We start from the raw sequence: 10,752 nt of genomic DNA, 5'->3' as shown, positions 1-10,752 counted from the left end.
GGGTGGAGTGGTGGGGGGCGCCGTCAGCGGAGCGAGCCGGGGTGGGGGAAGTCAGTGAAGGGGGAGGGGCGGGAGGGGCGTGGAGGTGGGCGGGGAGCGGGTAGAGGTAAGTGAGGCCATTGATGGGGGAGAGACGGAAGGGGCCTGGGGGAGTGAGTGGGGAGAAGGCCAGGGAGGTGGGAGGAGGTTAGTGAGTGGACGAGGATGGGGATGCAGGGCGCAGCGTTGATGTGAGGGGCGGGAGCCCCCCCCACCTCTGGCTAGGGTGCAGGGTGAGATGAGGGCGGGGGCGGGTGGGGGCATTCCACTCCACGACGGGGCGTGGGGAGGGGAGGCCCGACCTCTTCCCTCCGTCTGGACTCTTGTCCTGGCTCCTCCAACCCAAGGCCTGGGCCCCCCGTCCCCAGCCCTGGCTCCCCTCCCTCCACTCCACCGCCTGGGTCGCCGACCCCCATGCCCTTCCCCACGCTCCTCAGTGCGGAGCCCCCTGCCCTTAGCAACCCCTCCCCCACGCCCCCCCACCTCCGAACGCCTTCCGGAGGGGCACTCACGGGTGCAGGAGGCTGACGGCGGGTCGGTGGGCGAGCGCGCGTAGCTGTCCTGGCACACGCAGAACGTGGAGGCGTTTCCCAGGGCCCGGCTGTGCTCTGGGCACGGGGAGCAGAGAGGCCGGCGCGAGGACAACTTGTAAAACCCTGGGGGACAGGCTGCGGGGTGGAGCTACGTGAGGAGGGGTCTCCACAGCTTCTCTCTCCCCCCACCTTCCTGCCTGCCCATTAGGGTGAGTTCAAATCCTGGAACTGCCCGGAAGGGGGTCTCAGCTAGTCCAGTACTGCGGTGGGGGGTGGCAGCTCCTGACTTAACCCAGTGCTACCTAACCCTTAGTGAGCGCTTAATGTGTGCAGAACACTAGCGCTTACGTTAGTAATTCATTTAATCCTCCCAACAGTCTGTGAGGTGTATCCTTTATCCTCACTTTTTAAAGAGGAAACTAGGGCTCAGAGAGGTTCAGTAACTCGCCAAATGTCCCACAGCTAGTAAATGGTGGGATTCCAGCCCACGCATACACTTTCCAGAGCCTGCACCATGCTGCCCTAATGCCCACTGGAAGAAAAGAAACCAAATTCTCCAGACTTGATGTCAGGGTGGAAGAGAGGTGCCTCCAAGGGGTATTTCACAGCTACCCAGGGACAGACACCCACACACTCCCAATGACACACACTCACACACTGTTGTTGTCAGAACGCATCCTTCCACCACTACCATCAAGGGTTCCTGGCATCACAAACCCTCAACTGATGCACTTGGTTCCAGTTTGAAGTGGAGCCAGCTGGGTGTGGGGGCGGCCAGGGGGAGTAGACAGAAGGAAGGTAAAGTTTCCCTACTTCTGGTCTGGACACCCTCCCCAGTTACTTTGCTTCTGCCACTTCTCCGGCTTCACCCAGCATGCAGGTTGTTAAGAGCGCAGGCTTTTTATATCTGAACAACCGGGTTTGCACCTGGGTTGTACCACTTATTTGCTGTTGGCCTCCGGCAAATTGGTTGACCTCTCTGAGCCTCGAGTAGAATACCCACCTCAGAAATGTTGTCAGAGGATTAACTGAGATGAAGTGTAAGCCGCTTAGCCCGGCACAGACAACATGTACACAACAGGGGTAGTAATTACTGTTCCTCCATCACAGGCCTGAAGTAGAAACTGCTAAACACCCACTCGAAAAAATGTCTCACCAGCTGGGCCAGGTGGGAGGGAGGCAGTGGCTCCTGGCCCTCCTCTCGGAGTCTGGGTGGGTCTCACCTCCCTCCCTGCCCCCACCTGGTCCTCTTTCTAGTTTAGCTGGTTCTGGAAGGCTGACTGCTCTCCAGCCCCAAGAAGACACAGTACAAGCCCTCAGGAAGAAGGTTCAGCCTGTCTGGGAGAAGAGGGGAGTAAGCTACAGGTTATCTGGAAGGCTTAGGCTTTGAGGTTCCACCTTGCTGAGTCCTGGGCAGCACAGCTTTGGGCAGGGCCTGGGAAGTTCCAGAGGCTTTGGAGATATCTGCCTTCAGGACAGAGCATGGCACTCATTAGCATCGTGGGCTGGAGGGCAGCGGCACCCCCCCCCGGACTCCGATGACCTAGGGGTCCAGTGTTAGCTCTGCCACTGCCTATGCCTCCCTGGCCTCAAGAAACCATCGGTCAAGTGAGGATAATAACCATGGCCTGCAGACCTCTATTGTGAAGTCAGAGCGGAGATCTGTCTGCAGGGTCTCCCAGCAGTAGGGACAAATAGCAGAGGCTCCCTTTTTCTGCGTGTTCATGGACATTTGCTGTCCCAGAGATGTGTGTCCCATCGGAGACCACACTGGTTAGCTCTAATCTGATGGGCACTGTTTAGAAGAGGTTTGTGTGAAGGGGCAGACTCTTGAGAGCCTCTCTGACTGCAGGTCCCTCCCTCTCTTCCTCAAGGTCAGAGGCAAGTGTCAGAGATCACCTAGTTCAGCTCCCGCTGGCCAGGTCCTCCAGCATCCTCCTAGCGGTAGCCACAGTCTTCACTCAGAATTGGGGAGTCTCCCTTCCTCTGGTGACCAGCACCAGCAGTGAGAAGGGGCTTCCTTATGTTGGGTCCAGATAAGCCTCCCTGTCTGTAACCCCCTCTCACGCCACCGCATCACAGGTCTCTGTGTGCCCTGGGGAGCCTTAGCATAGCTGCTTGGGTCCCCCTGCTCCAGGGCACTCCTGCAGAGATTGGAAGAAGCAGGTGTACACCCTGATCCCCCTACCCCCTGAAACCCTAGTGACTGGGACAGGATAAATCAAAGAGAGAAACAAGAGGGAGAGAGAACATCTTTGTTTTATCCTTCCACATCCATCTACCTTCAGAGAAGGCTCTGTACTTAGCTATAGAAGGCGCTGGAAGGCCTTTACTTTCTGAACACAAACCTGACCATCTCATTTCCCTTCTTAAAACCCACAAGCACCTCCCCAGTGCCAACCACCCCACCCTTGCCGCTCTGAACTCTTCGCTTCACACCTCTGGCTCTTGCCCTATGTCTCACACCCCTTCTCCCCTGGCAAATTCCTGTGTTTCTCCAGACCCCAGTTCAAAATAATACCTCCCTTACAAAATAAAAATAAATGAAAAAATTAAAAAGAGAAGAAACAGAATAAAAAATCACCTCCCATGTGAAGCTCTCCCTAGCATCCTCCCCAGTTCCCCACTCCCCAAGGCAGAGCTGACACCACTCCATGTGGCTTTTGTCTGGTCTCAGCTTCAGTTAGAAGTGGGTTCCAGCCAGGGTTCCTGTGTGTGTGTGTGTGTGTGTGTGTGTGTGTGTGTGTGTGTGTGTGTGATTGCCCACAGTGTGTATCCAAAACCCCTGCTCCAGACCCTGCCCCATTCATTGGATGATTTTTTTTTTTAGCATCTACTATAGGTCAGGTTCTTTTGAGCTAGGATCTAGAGATAGAGTGAATAAAACCGACCAGGACCCTACTGTCCACTGATACAGATGCCCTCCTCCCACTTCACAAGGAAAAGAGAGGCTGTCCAGTTGCTAATTCCCTCAGTGTCTGCCCATCACACCCACAAACCTCCACCTACACCCATCTTCCCTCTCCCCCTTCCTTCTAGGCCTAGAGGAGGGGATGAGCCACCTCCTCCTTCACTCTGGGTCCCGCCCCCTTCTCCTCCCAGACCATCTTCCATCAGTCATATGGTTCCTAATTCTTACATTGCTCCTTCTCTACTGCTTCTTCCCAGTGACAGAACAAAGGAATGCAGCAGTGAAAGGGGTCCATTTAGGGTGCAGGCAGGAAGGGCACCATGTACAGAGTATTAAAAAAAACAATAAAACTGGTGAAAACATGGCCTGATCTTGGTTAGCAACAAGGGTGAGCAATTCTAAACCATGTCAGTTATAAAATACATCCTCTTGGGGCAGACCACTCCCACCAACCCCTGCTTGGTGCCCCATTAACTTCTTCCCTCAGCAAATAAGCAAGGCTCCTGTCCACATTCAAAATCTTCTCTCAACCCAATGTCTTCCTCATAGTACCTCCCCATCTCCTCCCCTTTAAAATCCAGAGAGTTGTCTGCATTCCCTGACTCTAGCTCCTCATCTTCCTCCATTCCTCAGCCTACTGGCAGCCTGGTCTCTCTCTCCATTACTCAACAGAAACTGCTCTTGTCAGGGCCACCAAGCCAACATTGTCCAAATATCCCCTTACCTGACTGCTCACCAACACTGTAAGCTGTTCCCTTCTGGACCCCTCCACCTCCCTTGGCTGCTATAAAATAACATTCTCCTAGATCTCCCCCAGCCTCTGATTCTCCCTCGAGGTCCTTTTTTATGGGTTTTGATTCTTCTACTCCCCCTTATATCCTTAAATACTGCTGTTCTGTGAGACTTCATCATTGGTTCCTCTTGCTTCTTACCTCACCTTGGTATGTCCCAACCACATCCACATTTTCAAGTATCATCTCTCTGTTGCTGAGCTCCAGACTACTTTCCAGCCACCTCCACTTGCACCACAGACACCATAAATTCAGTGTCCGTCAATGCCCTGTGTTCTCTACCCCAGCAAACGATCCTCTGTCCATCCAATCCTCCAGAAGTATATGAATCAAAAAGGACTCTTCTCTCCCACATCACATGGTCACCAAGTGCTGTGGAGGCTGTCTCATGATCACATCTATCCTCATCTCTCAATGACCTCTGCTACTGCCTTAGTTCAGACTTCCCGCTCTTTCCCCGGATTCTTGTCCCATCTTTCTCGTTCTCTGCCCTTTCATCCTTCCTTCTTCAGTTCTTTCTTTGTAATTACAGCTTGAGTGATCTTTTGAAAATACCAATCTGAACATGTCAGATCCCTGCTTCAAAGCCTCCCATTGGTGGACAACATATAGTCTAGGCTCTTTATCCTAAAGTTTAAGGCCTTTCATGATTTGTTCCTGTCCCTCTCCAGCCCCATAACCCCTCACACCCCCAAATGCCCCATGCCCCCCTTCCCCAATTGTGCTACGGTCCCTCCTGCCCCCATTCTTCTGCAATCTCTTAAGTCAGAATGCTTTTAGCTACCTGGAAGAAAGACCTTCTCATGGTCTCTCTCCACACTTAGAATTGGGTCTCCCTTCTCCAGGCTTCCTCAACTCTCTGTTGATATGTATCACACCCCATAGTAACCACTCCTTCACTCAATACATTTCCATTGGGCACTTACCATATCCTGTTATGGATACCGGGGCTGCTAAGATGTGATACAACCATTGCCTGAGGCCAGTTCCTAGTCTACTGGTGGAAACACACATAAGTAGATCACAACATACCATGAGGCGAGTGCAGAAATAGAGATTGCAGCCAACTGTACTTAAAGAAAAAATTTTTAAGCAAGAAGTAGAGGTTACAATGGGTGCTGGAGAGCAGAAGTGGATCCTAACCCTACTGGGAGAGTTCAGGAAGATTCATACCTCCAAGTCCCTTACTAATCCGTAAGTTCCCACCAGGAAAGAGATGTGACACTCATCTAAGTATATATAATAAACCCTCCCTAAATGCAGTTGGTAAGTCCTCAATTCATACTGAATGGTCAACTGAACAAAGGAGTGAGATTAAGTTTAGTTATTTCCCCGATGTCTTCCCACCACTATATTAATCCCCCCATTAGATCACATATCACCTTGTTGTGGTTTTTAAATTTTTGTATTTTCCATCTATAGAGCTTCTGAAGAGTCGAGATTATGCCTGACTCCTTTCTGTTGTCCTGGCACGCAGAAAAGGACGTGGCTTAGCAGAAGCATCACTGGATCTTTCTACACTAAGGGCACACATCCATGCCCCATCCTTACCCTCAGTCCTCAGAGCCACAGAAAGGGGAGAAAAGGAGAGGTCCCTCACAGATCTGAGAACCCAACAGAGCCCCCCCATGAAGGGTCTCCCTCAGGGGGCAACTGACTCATAGTTCAGAGAGTTGGGTGTCATCTTAGTAGTCGTCTAGTGCAACCTCCCAATCGTTCTCTCCAGCTCAAGAATCCTCCTGCCAGCCTCTGACTTGCATGTCATCAGTGACAGGGAGCTCACTATAATGTAACCAATCCCCCTAGCCCATAGCTAGTACAGTTAGGCTGCTGAATCGTCCTCCTTTATGCATAAGGGAGGCAGCATGGTGTAATAGAACTTGGCGGTTGGGCCAATCTGGTTCAAACCCTAGTTCCCCATTTACTATCTTTGCAAGTGAGGTGTTAATCTCTCTGAGCCTCCGTTTCTGTGAAATAGGGATACAGGTGACTTACTTTATTGCCAAGAATAAATGAGACATCCTTCGAGAGGTGTTTATCATAGTGCCTGAAATATAAGCTCCTAAATGCCCCCTTATATGGAGTCAAATTCTCCTCCTAGTAACTTCATTCAGTGGTCCTGGCTGGACACACTGGAAAGCTCCACAGAAGGTCAGGACTCTGACTCCTCTTCCTTCCTCTTTGATCTACCGCACACTCTCTCCCAGTTGCCACCTGCGCGCTACACTCCCACGCCACGCCCCCTCGTCCGCTGAATACCTTCACAGATGTCACCGCGTTCTTGGAATCCCGCACTGCAGCTGCAGCGGCCCACGGGCACCAGCCACTCACCGTCAGCTCCACAGTGCATGCGCGGGGGGCTGCCGGGCTCCCCTTCTGAGTGCGCCACACACGTTCCCGTCACCTCCACCAGCGTGGAGAAAGCACTCTCAGTTGCGGTGGCTGGGAATGCCGCCAGGCCCCGCACCGTGGCGCGGCACTGCTTGTAGTAAACGCGCACAGAGACCAGCGCAACGCATGCGCCCACGTCCTGAAAGGCCAGGTGGAAACCCTGCCGGCTGAGCGGACCGATCTCGCGCACCTCTGTGTTCAGCTTCATCTTGCGCTCGCCCAGGTCGCCCTGCGTGAAGCTCTCATCTGCAGCGATTGTATCGATCTTGCGGGGCCGGCTGCCACCTGGGCGGGGACGCCCGCGGCCCAGGTCAGCCTCTGTCTCCAAGTAGTAGACGTTGAAAGTCTCCTTACAGGTGCCCGCGGCGCCCGGGATGCTGCTGCAGTCGCGCAGTGTGAACTGCAGCTCCACGAAGATGCGCTGCCCGCGGCCACGGCCGATCCAGCCAGTTTGCAACCAGTTGTCCTGGTTGGGCTCCAGCACATTGCACACCTGGTATGTGCGGATCGGACGGTCGTGCTCGTCCACTCCGCTGATCTCCTCCCACTGGGGAGGAGAACAAAGATGTGGGAAGCTCAAAGCCAAAGCGCCCCCAGGAGGTGGAGCCCTGGTGGTGACCAAAGCTGAAAAACCCCTTCCCCTCTTCTCGCTTTCCACCTCCCACCACACCTCCCATCCCCCTGAAATTATAAGATGCAGAGCTGGGAGAAATGCTGGAATCAACGAGTCCAAGTCTTAATTTTATAGGTGGGGAAAGTGAGGCTCCAGAAAGAGTGATTTGATTGGACATGAACATCGAATTACCAGCAGAGCTGGGAATGGTATCTGAAGTCTCCTGGCTCTCCACCAGGTGCTCACTCGGGGACCAGGCTGCAGTCACACAGCCACATCTCCCCACCCCCAACCCAAGTTTCCAAGCCACTTTTAGGATTTTAAATCTTGCTTGTTCTATTCATCCATCAATCAGCAACACTGCTTGGAGGCTCTGCTATGCACAAGACACTGTCCAGCGTTGGCTCGTATAGGTGACACATTTCTGTTGCTAGACACAGTCAATTTCCCCCTCACTATCTCTCTCTCTCTCTCTCTCTCTCTCTCTCTCTCTCTCTCTCTTTTTCTTCTGGGCCGACTGAAGACTCAATGTTTTCTAATAGGCCACTCTGGCTTGAAGCCAGTGCTGCTGGAGACCACATGCTCTGAGGAGCATTTTTATCTGCTGTAACCACAAAGAGCTAAAGGAATTGAGTCCCAGACCACCAGAAGATTCCCGGGACAGGGAGAGAAAGGTTACACTTACCCCATTACTTGGCAGTGCAGTCCAGCCCAACTCAGCCTGGGAGGCTTTGGAATCCAGGAGGATGACTAGGGAGAGGAAGAACAGAGATGTCAGAAAGCCAGAAGGTCAGGAAGGTGGGAGGGACCTTCGGTGAATTTGTTGTAAATTTGCTGAGGGGACAGAGACAAATTTTTCCCACCCCATACCTTCCCATGAAGGCATGGGGTGTGAGTAGCTAGAGTGCAGAAAGAGGTACCCACAATAATTAGGTAAGGAGCCTGTATCAGTTTCCTGTAGTTGCTGTAACAAATTATCACAGACTCTGTGACTTCAAATATCAATTACTTATTCCCTTACAGTTATAAAGGTCAGAAGTTGGAAATCAATTTCATTAGAATAAAGCTGGGCTGTCAGCAGGAATGGTGCCATCCATAGGTTCAGAAGGGAGCATCCATTTCCTTGAAGTTTTCATCTTCTAGTGGCCACCTGGATTCCTTGGCTTGTGGCATCCTCCTCCGTCTTCAAAGTGCTTCGCTCCAATCCTCCGGCGATCAAGTTGCCTTCTCCTCTGACTGATCCCTCCTGCATCCCTCTTATAAGAACCATTGTGATCACACTGGAGCCATCCAAATAATCCAGGATAAACTCTCCATCTCAGGATTCCTAACCACATCTGCAAAGTCTTTTGCATTTAGAATAAGATTGATAGGTTCTGGGGATTAATTAGGATGTGGACATATTTGGGGAGTCATTATTCAGCCTGCCTCAGAGTTCGTGGAAGTACTCATAAGACTGGCTCTAGGAAGAGGGTGATGGTGTCAGTGAGCCCCCTTTTCCGCCTTCTTGGTCTCCCTAAATTAAAACTGTATGCCAAGAAGAGGTAGAAGGTGAGTATATGAGGATTTCTGCCTATATCCAGAATTCATTCATACTCAGGGGCTCTTCTGAGGTCTGAAGTCACCAGGGATAGAAGAGACTAGAACCTTCTTAGTTTGACTCTTAGAGGGTCTGGGATAAATGAGTGGACTGTGCCAGCAGCAGGAGAAATGAACATTTCTTCTCTCCTTCTGCTCTCAGTATCAGTCCTAAAGAAGCAGTGGTCTGGACGTCAGAGCAGCAGCTCAGAGATAGGAACCCAGGCCATCTTGAAGTCTTGGAAGATTACAAATCTAGAGCTTAAGCAAGGGGTTGGGGCTCCAAGGTGAAGGGTTCTAAGAGGGTTGGCTCCAGAAGCATTGGTGACAGTAAGCAGGACCTCTGACAGCTTACCGATTTTGTTATAACTGACAGCGCATCGGAATTGCATATTGGCGTCAGAGATCCGGCGCCCCATCCCCCCGGTCAGCGCTTTAGATTCCAGCTTCTCAGGATTCTACACCTGGATATGACGCCCCTGGATTCAGTTGAGTGTACAGCTCTCCCAAATCCAGAGGCAAGACGCGGGCCCTGGTACCGCAGGCAGCTCCAAGCCCAGCCGCGCGGACCGCTTCAGGTAGTCTATGCTCCAAATTCAGCACTGCGGACAGCTCCCTCGCCGGCACGTCGAGCTACTACTCCCAGACCCAGCCATCTCTCCCCTACCAGCGCTGCACCTCTGCCTCCGGGTTCTGGCTCCATCCCGTCGTCCTGTACTCCAATCTCACCTCCACACCTCCTGGTCTCCTCTGCTCTCTTCATCTCCCCGCCCCCACACCTCCCACCTCCAATCACTCAACCTGTCCGTCTCACCGGCCCCTGAACCGCCGCCTCTGGCTCTCACGATTCCTGGTCTCTTTCCTACCCAGCCTCCCAGGTCTCCAGCACGATCTCCTTAGCTACCTTTGCTCAGCTACCTTTTTCTCTGCCTCTTTAGTTCATTGCTTTCGGCTGCCCGCTTGCCTCAAACCCCAATACAGACTCCAGTCTCTCTATACGATTCCTTCCCTCAGAACCCCAGTTCTCCAGCCTCCTATCTTTTGGCATTCCAAGCTTCAAGAGCAGCCACCAGTTTCCTCACCTTCCTCGGCGATCCCGGGCCTCCCTGGTCCCAAAAGCAACGCCAGACAGAGCGGCATCAGGCAGACGAACAGGCGCAGCGGATGTGGGCCGGCGCCGGTCTCCATGGTCCGCAGACCGAGCTGTCTGTACGGCGGCGGCTCAAGCCGCGCCAGCCCCAGCACCGCTGAGCAGTGCCCCCAAACCCCGGTTCCTTCTGGGGGCGGGATCTCGCTGGTAACCATCATCCATGGGGACCAATCACCAGGCACCGCCGCAGGAGATCCACCAATCACCGCCAGCAGAAGGTGGAGGGGTGGAGTTTCATAGACCAGGGGGCGGAACGGTGAAATGGAGGGGGGAAGGAGGTCCCGACAATCTCCAAACGTGGGGGTGGGTAGCGCTGAGCGCTGGTCTGGCTCCAGTGGAGTAGGATGAGCCGGCGACGAAGGCCCAGATCACAAAATCTTAGCCTCTCATTCCAGGGAAGTAGACAATGTGGGTGTGGCTTAAAGAGGGGTGAACCTCGGGGAGGCCGCGACACTTGCAGCCTCTGAGCTAGGCTAGAAGCTTCCTCGTTCCCAGGACTTGCAAGGGGTTTTGAAGAAGCCTGGTGTCCTGACCCTGAGCTCTGGGGCGCTCCTCTATCTACCAGCCCTTGGCTTCTTCCTGCGTCTGCGGCTCCCGTCTCTCGGCTCGATCCCGCCCCCTTCTCTCCCCGCACTCCTCCTCCTCACACAACACACACACACACACACACACACACACACACACACACACACACACCCCGACAGAAGGAAGGAGCTAAGGCTGACCCTGGTAACTACTCTAGAAGG

The 10,752-nt window shown here is 53.1% G+C and overlaps 1 protein-coding gene across 1 annotated transcript in view; it reads right to left on the bottom strand.

Annotated features, from left to right (window-relative positions):
* The window catches only part of EPHA10 (EPH receptor A10), a 39,239-nt gene extending 29,130 nt beyond the window's left edge, over window positions 1–10,109 (bottom strand). The window contains exons 1-4 of the mRNA XM_029949628.1: window positions 9,939–10,109; window positions 7,964–8,028; window positions 6,534–7,212; window positions 353–707 (exon numbers count right to left, since the gene is read on the bottom strand). Of these exons, the coding sequence (XP_029805488.1) occupies window positions 353–707; window positions 6,534–7,212; window positions 7,964–8,028; window positions 9,939–10,044 (1,205 nt within the window). The 5' untranslated portion in view covers window positions 10,045–10,109. The remainder of the gene's footprint in view (window positions 1–352; window positions 708–6,533; window positions 7,213–7,963; window positions 8,029–9,938) is intronic.
* Window positions 10,110–10,752: the final 643 nt, after the last annotated feature.

The sequence above is a fragment of the Suricata suricatta genome, chromosome 8 (assembly GCF_006229205.1).
Source record: "Suricata suricatta isolate VVHF042 chromosome 8, meerkat_22Aug2017_6uvM2_HiC, whole genome shotgun sequence".
In the NCBI taxonomy this organism is placed as follows: Eukaryota; Metazoa; Chordata; class Mammalia; order Carnivora; family Herpestidae; genus Suricata; species Suricata suricatta.
This window is presented reverse-complemented; position numbering and strand designations above follow the sequence as displayed.